The following is a 14,802-nucleotide window of genomic DNA, read 5'->3' as shown; positions in this document are numbered from 1 at the left end:
ATATATATATATATATATATATATATTGTGTGTGTGTGTGTGTGTAAAATATATATTTCTTTTTTGAATCCACAACTTTCCAAAATAGGAACGCTATATTTTCCAGGGTAGCTCCATGTTAAAACTGAAAACTAGAATTTTTTTTAAATTTAGCCAATCATATTTTTTATATATATATATATATATATATATATTGTTATTTGGCTTTAAAGTGTTAAATGTAACACGTCTCTTATTTGATTTGCAAATTTCACTCAACGCCTATCAAATGGATAAACCTACCCAAACTTTATATATATATATATATATATATATATATATATATATATATATATATATATATATATATATATGAACGCCGCTTCTGTTCGGTCACAAAAAAAAAATTGATAATTCGTGTAAGGGTGGTTACACGTATAATTATAAGGCAATAGTTGCGCAATCCCCAATCACATTTCTCTTCAACGGACACTGCTTGAGTCCAGTATATAAGAAGTCTATAGCAATGAAGGAACTCGGATGTTGACGTGATGTGGCGCATGAACAAAAACATACAAACGAGCATTTATTTTATTTTTTGTTTTTTGTTTCATCGTATATATATTTATTTTACTGTTTGAGATAACTGGGATAGTAGAACTCTTAAATATTTCGAGAATATCATCTCTTTTTCAAAAAGAAACGAACAAAAGGATGTCATAAAAAAATGGAAAATATAATAAAAACGGAAGCGGAATTAATTGAGCTCTCAAGCAAAAATAGGATTTATTTTTTTAACCCTAATTAGTTCAGTATTCAAATTATTGTATATATTAATCGTTTAACTGCGTTAATTTCTCAAGTTTTTATATTTACGTGTCTCTATTTTAAACGTCTTTTATGTATGACGAGCCTTCAATACGTTTCCAGATGTTTTTGTCCAGGCATCTAAAATTGTCGTAGACTCTTTAAAATTCAGTATTTTATTGCTATACAGATGATGCTATGAGATGACATGCCAATTTTTATGATTTCATGTTAAAATGAAATCATAGGAAGGCAGGGAGTCTGTGAGGTGTGAGAGGAGTAATGAAGTCAGAACACCATCGTTGATTGTCCAAATAAAGAATTTCATGGGTAAGGATCCTCATGCGCCTATAAAGTTAATAAGTGCACAGTTTGATGTCAGTGTGGGAACTGTACACAGAAGTATTCACAAGGAACTGAAGAAGTGGAAAATTGCACAAAGTTTGTCCCAAGGGTGCTCGGAGAAGATCAGAAAGAAAGACGTCGTCATGACCAAAATGGGCATCAAGACAGTTCTACACCCTCCCTATAGTCCAGACCTTGCTCCCTGTGACTTTTGGTTATTCCCTAAGCTCAAGGAAACCCTTAGAGGCTGTCGTTTAGACAACTGAGGAAATGAAAGAGGCTGTGACGAGGGTCATTCACACACACACACACACACACACACACACACACACACACACACACACTGACTTCCATGGGGCCTTCCATTTGTTGGGACAGTACAAGTGCATTGCAGCCGGAGGAGATTACTTCGAGAGGGACTAAAGTTTCATGTGTGTACTATCTATAAAAGTGTTTATTCAAAAAAAAAAGTCTGGAAACTTGTTGAGGTATCTCGTATATTTGTTTAGTTTTTTTCCCCCAATCTCTGAATATAAAATTTGCATTTTATCAGCGGATTCTTTACTGATACTTTTCTATTTTCAGCTCAGCCATGATACAAAATTTGTTGTCAAATCTTCTGCTCTCATCAGCAAATGACAGTGGTGAGTATAAAGAGAAGTAAAAGCCACATACTCTATGATTAAAATAGTAGGGTAGTCAGGACTAGCAGACTTTGATAGTGATACTAGTCCAAAAGTGTTGGATAATCCAGATCCCCGGCGAGTGAGATCAAAGAAAAGTTAATCGGAAGCCTGGGGGCCCCAGATTCTGACATCAAAGGAGGTCAAGATATAGGACGTAGAATCAGTGAGATTGACCCCACATTTTTAAAATACTGCATGATTGTTGACGTCGTCTGGGCCGATAAAAGAGATGACAGACAACAAAGAAAAAGGAGAGCAACTACGACAGGTTAGCTAAGCAACACATTCTTCTCCACACGACACCTCCGCCACGCACGCCATCACTAATGTCAAAACTGTTATTCAGAAACCGAAAATGTTATTTTATTTTATTTTTTTTTTTTTACAAGGTGGTTAACACTTATCAAGGCCCGGAAGCCACTCGGGGATAAGGGTTATTGTAAGTACAGTACGTTAGTGAGGATATTTAAAGTGTCTACTTAAGGGGGCGGTTCATCAGGAATTTGTTTACGTTGGACTTGAAGACATCGATGTTGTAGTCAGGAGGGAAGCAGGCAGACGGAACAGAGTTCCACAGGCGTGTAGTTCTAAGAATAAGAATAAACAAAATATTTTTATAACCAGCTGTGTATGTTTTATTATTGCCAACAAGTGTATATATCGAGACAATCAGAAAGGTTGATTTTTAAAAATTAAATAATTTTTTAAAATTAAATAGCCTGAAGAACACATTTGACAATCGGCTGCAGCGCATATATAATAGAAGGAAACCCCAATCACTTTCATTTAATACCCAGGTCAAAAGTATGAATTTATCTTCTTTCAAACTAAAAACTAAATAGTAGGGTAGACTGGATTCTAAAGCCATTTCAAATATTACCATTTGATCTATCACTGTAGAGGTTCCTAAACGCTGATTTGAAAAGTTTTTTTTAAAAATATGTACGCCTTGGGTGCCATCAGCTAAAATCGAAACCAAAACATTTAGCTCTCCAACAGTACTTTCTACCTAGGACAGATGGATATAAAAAAATTTTTTAAAAAAGCTCAATTTCCAATCATTCAAGGTTATTGTTTTTTCGTTTAGTTATTTCGGCAATGTTTTCGGATATTTTCTCTTTAAAAAAAAATACAGAAAGCCCAATTTCCAATCATTCAAGGTTATTGTTTTTTCGTTTAGTTATTTCAGCAATGTTCTCGGATATTTTCTCTTTAAAAAAAAATACAAAAAGCTCAATTTCCAATCATTCAAGGTTATTGTTTTTTCGTTTAGTTATTTCAGCAATGTTCTCGGATATTTTCTCTTTTAAAAAAATACAGACAGCTCAATTTCCAATCATTCAAGGTTATTGTTTTTTCGTTTAGTTATTTCAGCAATGTTCTCGGATATTTTCTCTTTTAAAAAAATACAGAAAGCTCAATTTCCAATCATTCAAGGTTATTGTTTTTTCGTTTAGTTATTTCAGCAATGTTCTCGGATATTTTCTCTTTAAAAAAAAAATACAGAAAGCTCAATTTCCAATCATTCATGGTTATTGTTTTTTCGTTTAGTTATTTCAGCAATGTTCTCGGATATTTTCTCTTTAAAAAGAAATACAGAAAGCCCAATTTCCAATCATTCAAGGTTATTGTTTTTTCGTTTAGTTATTTCAGCAATGTTCTCGGATATTTTCTCTTTAAAAAAAAAATACAGAAAGCTCAATTTCCAATCATTCAAGGTTATTGTTTTTTCGTTTAGTTATTTCAGCAATGTTCTCGGATATTTTCTCTTTAAAAAAAAAATACAGAAAGCCCAATTTCCAATCATTCAAGGTTATTGTTTTTTCGTTTAGTTATTTCAGCAATGTTCTCGGATATTTTCTCTTTAAAAAAAAATACGGAAAATTCAATTTCCAATCATTCAAGGTAATTGTTTTTTCGTTTAGTTATTTCAGCAATGTTCTCGGATATTTTCTCTTTAAAAAAAAAATACAGAAAGCTCAATTTCCAATCATTCAAGGTTATTGTTTTTTCGTTTAGTTATTTCAGCAATGTTCTCGGATATTTTCTCTTTAAAAAAAAAAATACAGAAAGCCCAATTTCCAATCATTCAAGGTTATTGTTTTTTCGTTTAGTTATTTCAGCAATGTTCTCGGATATTTTCTCTTTTAAAAAAAAAATACAGAAAGCCCAATTTCCAATCATTCAAGGTTATTGTTTTTTCGTTTAGTTATTTCAGCAATGTTCTCGGATATTTTCTCTTTAAAAAAAAATACGGAAAATTCAATTTCCAATCATTCAAGGTAATTGTTTTTTCGTTTAGTTATTTCAGCAATGTTCTCGGATATTTTCTCTTTAAAAAAAAATACAGAAAGCCCAATTTCCAATCATTCAAGGTTATTGTTTTTTCGTGTAGTTATTTCAGCAATGTTCTCGGATATTTTCTCTTTAAAAAAAATACAGAAAGCTGAATTTCCAATCATTCAAGGTTATTGTTTTTTCGTTTAGTTATTTCAGCAATGTTCTCGGATATTTTCTCTTTAAAAAAAAATACAGAAAGCCCAATTTCCAATCATTCAAGGTTATTGTTTTTTCGTTTAGTTATTTCAGCAATGTTCTCGGATATTTTCTCTTTAAAAAAAATACAGAAAGCTCAATTTCCAATCATTCAAGGTTATTGTTTTTTCGTTTAGTTATTTCAGCAATGTTCTCGGATATTTTCTCTTTAAAAAAAAATACAGAAAGCCCAATTTCCAATCATTCAAGGTTATTGTTTTTTCGTGTAGTTATTTCAGCAATGTTCTCGGATATTTTCTCTTTTAAAAAAAAATACAGAAAGCTGAATTTCCAATCATTCAAGGTTATTGTTTTTTCGTTTAGTTATTTCAGCAATGTTCTCGGATATTTTCTCTTTAAAAAAAAATACAGAAAGCCCAATTTCCAATCATTCAAGGTTATTGTTTTTTCGTTTAGTTATTTCAGCAATGTTCTCGGATATTTTCTCTTTAAAAAAAAATACAGAAAGCCCAATTTCCAATCATTCAAGGTTATTGTTTTTTCGTTTAGTTATTTCAGCAATGTTCTCGGATATTTTCTCTTTAAAAAAAAATACAAAAAGCTCAATTTCCAATCATTCAAGGTTATTGTTTTTTCGTTTAGTTATTTCAGCAATGTTCTCGGATATTTTCTCTTTTAAAAAAATACAGACAGCTCAATTTCCAATCATTCAAGGTTATTGTTTTTTCGTTTAGTTATTTCAGCAATGTTCTCGGATATTTTCTCTTTTAAAAAAATACAGAAAGCTCAATTTCCAATCATTCAAGGTTATTGTTTTTTCGTTTAGTTATTTCAGCAATGTTCTCGGATATTTTCTCTTTAAAAAAAAAATACAGAAAGCTCAATTTCCAATCATTCATGGTTATTGTTTTTTCGTTTAGTTATTTCAGCAATGTTCTCGGATATTTTCTCTTTAAAAAGAAATACAGAAAGCCCAATTTCCAATCATTCAAGGTTATTGTTTTTTCGTTTAGTTATTTCAGCAATGTTCTCGGATATTTTCTCTTTAAAAAAAAAATACAGAAAGCTCAATTTCCAATCATTCAAGGTTATTGTTTTTTCGTTTAGTTATTTCAGCAATGTTCTCGGATATTTTCTCTTTAAAAAAAAAATACAGAAAGCCCAATTTCCAATTATTCAAGGTTATTGTTTTTTCGTTTAGTTATTTCAGCAATGTTCTCGGATATTTTCTCTTTAAAAAAAAATACGGAAAATTCAATTTCCAATCATTCAAGGTAATTGTTTTTTCGTTTAGTTATTTCAGCAATGTTCTCGGATATTTTCTCTTTAAAAAAAAAAATACAGAAAGCTCAATTTCCAATCATTCAAGGTTATTGTTTTTTCGTTTAGTTATTTCAGCAATGTTCTCGGATATTTTCTCTTTAAAAAAAAAAATACAGAAAGCCCAATTTCCAATCATTCAAGGTTATTGTTTTTTCGTTTAGTTATTTCAGCAATGTTCTCGGATATTTTCTCTTTTAAAAAAAAAATACAGAAAGCCCAATTTCCAATCATTCAAGGTTATTGTTTTTTCGTTTAGTTATTTCAGCAATGTTCTCGGATATTTTCTCTTTAAAAAAAAATACGGAAAATTCAATTTCCAATCATTCAAGGTAATTGTTTTTTCGTTTAGTTATTTCAGCAATGTTCTCGGATATTTTCTCTTTAAAAAAAAATACAGACAGCTCAATTTCCAATCATTCAAGGTTATTGTTTTTTCGTGTAGTTATTTCAGCAATGTTCTCGGATATTTTCTCTTTAAAAAAAATACAGAAAGCTGAATTTCCAATCATTCAAGGTTATTGTTTTTTCGTTTAGTTATTTCAGCAATGTTCTCGGATATTTTCTCTTTAAAAAAAAATACAGAAAGCCCAATTTCCAATCATTCAAGGTTATTGTTTTTTCGTTTAGTTATTTCAGCAATGTTCTCGGATATTTTCTCTTTAAAAAAAATACAGAAAGCTCAATTTCCAATCATTCAAGGTTATTGTTTTTTCGTTTAGTTATTTCAGCAATGTTCTCGGATATTTTCTCTTTAAAAAAAAATACAGAAAGCCCAATTTCCAATCATTCAAGGTTATTGTTTTTTCGTGTAGTTATTTCAGCAATGTTCTCGGATATTTTCTCTTTTAAAAAAAAATACAGAAAGCTGAATTTCCAATCATTCAAGGTTATTGTTTTTTCGTTTAGTTATTTCAGCAATGTTCTCGGATATTTTCTCTTTAAAAAAAAATACAGAAAGCCCAATTTCCAATCATTCAAGGTTATTGTTTTTTCGTTTAGTTATTTCAGCAATGTTCTCGGATATTTTCTCTTTAAAAAAAATACAGAAAGCTCAATTTCCAATCATTCAAGGTTATTGTTTTTTCGTGTAGTTATTTCAGCAATGTTCTCGGATATTTTCTCTTTAAAAAAAAAAATACAGAAAGCCAAATTTCCAATCATTCAAGGTTATTGTTTTTTCGTTTAGTTATTTCAGCAATGTTCTCGGATATTTTCTCTTTTAAAAAAAATACAGAAAGCCAAATTTCCAATCATTCAAGGTTATTGTTTTTTCGTTTAGTTATTTCAGCAATGTTCTCGGATATTTTCTCTTTTAAAAAAAAAATACAGAAAGCCCAATTTCCGATCATTCAAGGTTATTGTTTTTTCGTTTAGTTATTTCAGCAATGTTCTCGGATATTTTCTCTTTAAAAAAAAAAATACAGAAAGACCAATTTCCAATCATTCAAGGTAATTGTTTTTTCGTTTAGTTATTTCAGCAATGTTCTCGGATATTTTCTCTTTTAAAAAAAATACAGAAAGCCCAATTTCCAATCATTCAAGGTTATTGTTTTTTCGTTTAGTTATTTCAGCAATGTTCTCGGATATTTTCTCTTTTAAAAAAAATACAGAAAGCTCAATTTCCAATCATTCAAGGTTATTGTTTTTTCGTTTAGTTATTTCAGCAATGTTCTCGGATATTTTCTCTTTAAAAAAAAATACAAAAAGCCCAATTTCCAATCATTCAAGGTTATTGTTTTTTCGTTTAGTTATTTCAGTAATGTTCTCGGATATTTTCTCTTTTAAAAAAAAAATACAGAAAGCCCAATTTCCAATCATTCAAGGTTATTGTTTTTTCGTTTAGTTATTTCAGCAATGTTCTCGGATATTTTCTCTTTTAAAAAAAATACAGAAAGCCCAATTTCCAATCATTCAAGGTTATTGTTTTTTCGTTTAGTTATTTCAGCAATGTTCTCGGATATTTTCTCTTTAAAAAAAAAAATACAGAAAGACCAATTTCCAATCATTCAAGGTAATTGTTTTTTCGTTTAGTTATTTCAGCAATGTTCTCGGATATTTTCTCTTTTAAAAAAAATACAGAAAGCCCAATTTCCAATCATTCAAGGTTATTGTTTTTTCGTTTAGTTATTTCAGCAATGTTCTCGGATATTTTCTCTTTTAAAAAAAATACAGAAAGCTCAATTTCCAATCATTCAAGGTTATTGTTTTTTCGTTTAGTTATTTCAGCAATGTTCTCGGATATTTTCTCTTTAAAAAAAAATACAGAAAGCCCAATTTCCAATCATTCAAGGTTATTGTTTTTTCGTTTAGTTATTTCAGCAATGTTCTCGGATATTTTCTCTTTTAAAAAAAAAATACAGAAAGCCCAATTTCCAATCATTCAAGGTTATTGTTTTTTCGTTTAGTTATTTCAGCAATGTTCTCGGATATTTTCTCTTTTAAAAAAAATACAGAAAGCCCAATTTCCAATCATTCAAGGTTATTGTTTTTTCGTTTAGTTATTTCAGCAATGTTCTCGGATATTTTCTCTTTAAAAAAAAAAATACAGAAAGACCAATTTCCAATCATTCAAGGTAATTGTTTTTTCGTTTAGTTATTTCAGCAATGTTCTCGGATATTTTCTCTTTTAAAAAAAATACAGAAAGCCCAATTTCCAATCATTCAAGGTTATTGTTTTTTCGTTTAGTTATTTCAGCAATGTTCTCGGATATTTTCTCTTTTAAAAAAAATACAGAAAGCTCAATTTCCAATCATTCAAGGTTATTGTTTTTTCGTTTAGTTATTTCAGCAATGTTCTCGGATATTTTCTCTTTAAAAAAAAATACAGAAAGCCCAATTTCCAATCATTCAAGGTTATTGTTTTTTCGTTTAGTTATTTCAGCAATGTTCTCGGATATTTTCTCTTTTAAAAAAAAAATACAGAAAGCCCAATTTCCAATCATTCAAGGTTATTGTTTTTTCGTTTAGTTATTTCAGCAATGTTCTCGGATATTTTCTCTTTTAAAAAAAATACAGAAAGCCCAATTTCCAATCATTCAAGGTTATTGTTTTTTCGTTTAGTTATTTCAGCAATGTTCTCGGATATTTTCTCTTTAAAAAAAAAAATACAGAAAGACCAATTTCCAATCATTCAAGGTAATTGTTTTTTCGTTTAGTTATTTCAGCAATGTTCTCGGATATTTTCTCTTTTAAAAAAAATACAGAAAGCCCAATTTCCAATCATTCAAGGTTATTGTTTTTTCGTTTAGTTATTTCAGCAATGTTCTCGGATATTTTCTCTTTTAAAAAAAATACAGAAAGCTCAATTTCCAATCATTCAAGGTTATTGTTTTTTCGTTTAGTTATTTCAGCAATGTTCTCGGATATTTTCTCTTTAAAAAAAAATACAGAAAGCCCAATTTCCAATCATTCAAGGTTATTGTTTTTTCGTTTAGTTATTTCAGCAATGTTCTCGGATATTTTCTCTTTTAAAAAAAAAATACAGAAAGCCCAATTTCCAATCATTCAAGGTTATTGTTTTTTCGTTTAGTTATTTCAGCAATGTTCTCGGATATTTTCTCTTTTAAAAAAAATACAGAAAGCCCAATTTCCAATCATTCAAGGTTATTGTTTTTTCGTTTAGTTATTTCAGCAATGTTCTCGGATATTTTCTCTTTAAAAAAAAAATACAGAAAGACCAATTTCCAATCATTCAAGGTAATTGTTTTTTCGTTTAGTTATTTCAGCAATGTTCTCGGATATTTTCTCTTTTAAAAAAAATACAGAAAGCCCAATTTCCAATCATTCAAGGTTATTGTTTTTTCGTTTAGTTATTTCAGCAATGTTCTCGGATATTTTCTCTTTTAAAAAAAATACAGATAGCTCAATTTCCAATCATTCAAGGTTATTGTTTTTTCGTTTAGTTATTTCAGCAATGTTCTCGGATATTTTCTCTTTAAAAAAAAATACAGAAAGCCCAATTTCCAATCATTCAAGGTTATTGTTTTTTCGTTTAGTTATTTCAGCAATGTTCTCGGATATTTTCTCTTTTAAAAAAAAAATACAGAAAGCCCAATTTCCAATCATTCAAGGTTATTGTTTTTTTTCGTTTAGTTATTTCAGCAATGTTCTCGGATATTTTCTCTTTAAAAAAAAATACGGAAAATTCAATTTCCAATCATTCAAGGTAATTGTTTTTTCGTTTAGTTATTTCAGCAATGTTCTCGGATATTTTCTCTTTAAAAAAAAATACAGAAAGCCCAATTTCCAATCATTCAAGGTTATTGTTTTTTCGTGTAGTTATTTCAGCAATGTTCTCGGATATTTTCTCTTTTAAAAAAAAATACAGAAAGCTGAATTTCCAATCATTCAAGGTTATTGTTTTTTCGTTTAGTTATTTCAGCAATGTTCTCGGATATTTTCTCTTTAAAAAAAAATACAGAAAGCCCAATTTCCAATCATTCAAGGTTATTGTTTTTTCGTTTAGTTATTTCAGCAATGTTCTCGGATATTTTCTCTTTAAAAAAAATACAGAAAGCTCAATTTCCAATCATTCAAGGTTATTGTTTTTTCGTGTAGTTATTTCAGCAATGTTCTCGGATATTTTCTCTTTAAAAAAAAAAATACAGAAAGCCAAATTTCCAATCATTCAAGGTTATTGTTTTTTCGTTTAGTTATTTCAGCAATGTTCTCGGATATTTTCTCTTTTAAAAAAAATACAGAAAGCCAAATTTCCAATCATTCAAGGTTATTGTTTTTTCGTTTAGTTATTTCAGCAATGTTCTCGGATATTTTCTCTTTTAAAAAAAAAATACAGAAAGCCCAATTTCCAATCATTCAAGGTTATTGTTTTTTCGTTTAGTTATTTCAGCAATGTTCTCGGATATTTTCTCTTTAAAAAAAAAAATACAGAAAGACCAATTTCCAATCATTCAAGGTAATTGTTTTTTCGTTTAGTTATTTCAGCAATGTTCTCGGATATTTTCTCTTTTAAAAAAAATACAGAAAGCCCAATTTCCAATCATTCAAGGTTATTGTTTTTTCGTTTAGTTATTTCAGCAATGTTCTCGGATATTTTCTCTTTTAAAAAAAATACAGAAAGCTCAATTTCCAATCATTCAAGGTTATTGTTTTTTCGTTTAGTTATTTCAGCAATGTTCTCGGATATTTTCTCTTTTAAAAAAAAAATACAGAAAGCCCAATTTCCAATCATTCAAGGTTATTGTTTTTTTTCGTTTAGTTATTTCAGCAATGTTCTCGGATATTTTCTCTTTAAAAAAAAATACGGAAAATTCAATTTCCAATCATTCAAGGTAATTGTTTTTTCGTTTAGTTATTTCAGCAATGTTCTCGGATATTTTCTCTTTAAAAAAAAATACAGAAAGCCCAATTTCCAATCATTCAAGGTTATTGTTTTTTCGTGTAGTTATTTCAGCAATGTTCTCGGATATTTTCTCTTTTAAAAAAAAATACAGAAAGCTGAATTTCCAATCATTCAAGGTTATTGTTTTTTCGTTTAGTTATTTCAGCAATGTTCTCGGATATTTTCTCTTTAAAAAAAAATACAGAAAGCCCAATTTCCAATCATTCAAGGTTATTGTTTTTTCGTTTAGTTATTTCAGCAATGTTCTCGGATATTTTCTCTTTAAAAAAAATACAGAAAGCTCAATTTCCAATCATTCAAGGTTATTGTTTTTTCGTGTAGTTATTTCAGCAATGTTCTCGGATATTTTCTCTTTAAAAAAAAAAATACAGAAAGCCAAATTTCCAATCATTCAAGGTTATTGTTTTTTCGTTTAGTTATTTCAGCAATGTTCTCGGATATTTTCTCTTTTAAAAAAAATACAGAAAGCCAAATTTCCAATCATTCAAGGTTATTGTTTTTTCGTTTAGTTATTTCAGCAATGTTCTCGGATATTTTCTCTTTTAAAAAAAAAATACAGAAAGCCCAATTTCCAATCATTCAAGGTTATTGTTTTTTCGTTTAGTTATTTCAGCAATGTTCTCGGATATTTTCTCTTTAAAAAAAAAAATACAGAAAGACCAATTTCCAATCATTCAAGGTAATTGTTTTTTCGTTTAGTTATTTCAGCAATGTTCTCGGATATTTTCTCTTTTAAAAAAAATACAGAAAGCCCAATTTCCAATCATTCAAGGTTATTGTTTTTTCGTTTAGTTATTTCAGCAATGTTCTCGGATATTTTCTCTTTTAAAAAAAATACAGAAAGCTCAATTTCCAATCATTCAAGGTTATTGTTTTTTCGTTTAGTTATTTCAGCAATGTTCTCGGATATTTTCTCTTTTAAAAAAAATACAGAAAGCCAAATTTCCAATCATTCAAGGTTATTGTTTTTTCGTTTAGTTATTTAAGCAATGTTCTCGGATATTTTCTCTTTAAAAAAAAATACGGAAAATTCAATTTCCAATCATTCAAGGTAATTGTTTTTTCGTTTAGTTATTTCAGCAATGTTCTCGGATATTTTCTCTTTAAAAAAAAAAATACAGAAAGCCAAATTTCCAATCATTCAAGGTTATTGTTTTTTCGTTTAGTTATTTCAGCAATGTTCTCGGATATTTTCTCTTTAAAAAAAAATACAGAAAGCCCAATTTCCAATCATTCAAGGTTATTGTTTTTTCGTTTAGTTATTTCAGCAATGTTCTCGGATATTTTCTCTTTTAAAAAAAAAATACAGAAAGCCCAATTTCCAATCATTCAAGGTTATTGTTTTTTCGTTTAGTTATTTCAGCAATGTTCTCGGATATTTTCTCTTTAAAAAAAAAAATACAGAAAGACCAATTTCCAATCATTCAAGGTAATTGTTTTTTCGTTTAGTTATTTCAGCAATGTTCTCGGATATTTTCTTTTTAAAAAAAAAAATACAGAAAGCTCAATTTCCAATCATTCAAGGTTATTGTTTTTTCGTTTAGTTATTTCAGCAATGTTCTCGGATATTTTCTCTTTAAAAAAAAAATACAGAAAGACCAATTTCCAATCATTCAAGGTAATTGTTTTTTCGTTTAGTTATTTCAGCAATGTTCTCGGATATTTTCTCTTTTAAAAAAAATACAGAAAGCCCAATTTCCAATCATTCAAGGTTATTGTTTTTTCGTTTAGTTATTTCAGCAATGTTCTCGGATATTTTCTCTTTTAAAAAAAATACAGAAAGCCAAATTTCCAATCATTCAAGGTTATTGTTTTTTCGTTTAGTTATTTCAGCAATGTTCTCGGATATTTTCTCTTTTAAAAAAAAAATACAGAAAGCCCAATTTCCAATCATTCAAGGTTATTGTTTTTTCGTTTAGTTATTTCAGCAATGTTCTCGGATATTTTCTCTTTTAAAAAAAATACAGAAAGCCCAATTTCCAATCATTCAAGGTTATTGTTTTTTCGTTTAGTTATTTCAGCAATGTTCTCGGATATTTTCTCTTTTAAAAAAAATACAGAAAGCCCAATTTCCAATCATTCAAGGTTATTGTTTTTTCGTTTAGTTATTTCAGCAATGTTCTCGGATATTTTCTCTTTAAAAAAAATACAGAAAGCCAAATTTCCAATCATTCAAGGTTATTGTTTTTTCGTTTAGTTATTTCAGCAATGTTCTCGGATATTTTCTCTTTTAAAAAAAATACAGAAAGCCAAATTTCCAATCATTCAAGGTTATTGTTTTTTCGTTTAGTTATTTCAGCAATGTTCTCGGATATTTTCTCTTTTAAAAAAAATACAGAAAGCCAAATTTCCAATCATTCAAGGTTATTGTTTTTTCGTTTAGTTATTTCAGCAATGTTCTCGGATATTTTCTCTTTTAAAAAAAAAATACAGAAAGCCCAATTTCCAATCATTCAAGGTTATTGTTTTTTCGTTTAGTTATTTCAGCAATGTTCTCGGATATTTTCTCTTTAAAAAAAAAATACAGAAAGACCAATTTCCAATCATTCAAGGTTATTGTTTTTTCGTTTAGTTATTTCAGCAATGTTCTCGGATATTTTCTCTTTAAAAAGAAATACAGAAAGCCCAATTTCCAATCATTCAAGGTTATTGTTTTTTCGTTTAGTTATTTCAGCAATGTTCTCGGATATTTTCTCTTTAAAAAAAAATACAGAAAGCCCAATTTCCAATCATTCAAGGTTATTGTTTTTTTGTTTAGTTATTTCAGCAATGTTCTCGGATATTTTCTCTTTTAAAAAAAATACAGAAAGCCCAATTTCCAATCATTCAAGGTTATTGTTTTTTCGTTTAGTTATTTCAGCAATGTTCTCGGATATTTTCTCTTTTAAAAAAAATACAGAAAGCCAAATTTCCAATCATTCAAGGTTATTGTTTTTTCGTTTAGTTATTTCAGCAATGTTCTCGGATATTTTCTCTTTTAAAAAAAAAATACAGAAAGCCAAATTTCCAATCATTCAAGGTTATTGTTTTTTCGTTTAGTTATTTCAGCAATGTTCTCGGATATTTTCTCTTTAAAAAAAAAATACAGAAAGCCCAATTTCCAATCATTCAAGGTTATTGTTTTTTCGTTTAGTTATTTCAGCAATGTTCTCGGATATTTTCTCTTTTAAAAAAAATACAGAAAGCCCAATTTCCAATCATTCAAGGTTATTGTTTTTTCGTTTAGTTATTTCAGCAATGTTCTCGGATATTTTCTCTTTTAAAAAAAATACAGAAAGCCCAATTTCCAATCATTCAAGGTTATTGTTTTTTCGTTTAGTTATTTCAGCAATGTTCTCGGATATTTTCTCTTTTAAAAAAAATACAGAAAGCCCAATTTCCAATCATTCAAGGTTATTGTTTTTTCGTTTAGTTATTTCAGCAATGTTCTCGGATATTTTCTCTTTAAAAAAAATACAGAAAGCCAAATTTCCAATCATTCAAGGTTATTGTTTTTTCGTTTAGTTATTTCAGCAATGTTCTCGGATATTTTCTCTTTTAAAAAAAATACAGAAAGCCAAATTTCCAATCATTCAAGGTTATTGTTTTTTCGTTTAGTTATTTCAGCAATGTTCTCGGATATTTTCTCTTTTAAAAAAAATACAGAAAGCCAAATTTCCAATCATTCAAGGTTATTGTTTTTTCGTTTAGTTATTTCAGCAATGTTCTCGGATATTTTCTCTTTTAAAAAAAAAATACAGAAAGCCCAATTTCCAATCATTCAAGGTTATTGTTTTTTCGTTTAGTTATTTCAGCAATGTTCTC

The 14,802-nt window shown here is 28.7% G+C and overlaps 1 protein-coding gene across 4 annotated transcripts in view; it reads left to right on the top strand.

Moving 5' to 3' along the window:
* LOC145268835 (uncharacterized) overlaps positions 1-14,802 on the top strand; it is a 1,065,816-nt gene that overhangs the window by 755,794 nt on the left and 295,220 nt on the right. For all 4 annotated transcript variants that reach the window (XM_080124499.1, XM_080124501.1, XM_080124498.1 and 1 more), the window contains one exon: positions 1,717-1,775. In XM_080124499.1, the coding sequence (XP_079980625.1) occupies positions 1,717-1,775 (59 nt within the window). The remainder of the gene's footprint in view (positions 1-1,716; positions 1,776-14,802) is intronic.

This window comes from Euprymna scolopes, chromosome 44 (assembly GCF_053919585.1).
Source record: "Euprymna scolopes isolate OS-2025 chromosome 44, ASM5391958v1, whole genome shotgun sequence".
Classification (NCBI taxonomy): domain Eukaryota; kingdom Metazoa; phylum Mollusca; class Cephalopoda; order Sepiida; family Sepiolidae; genus Euprymna; species Euprymna scolopes.
Note: the sequence above shows the minus strand (reverse complement) of the source record. Positions and strands in the feature narration are given on the sequence as shown.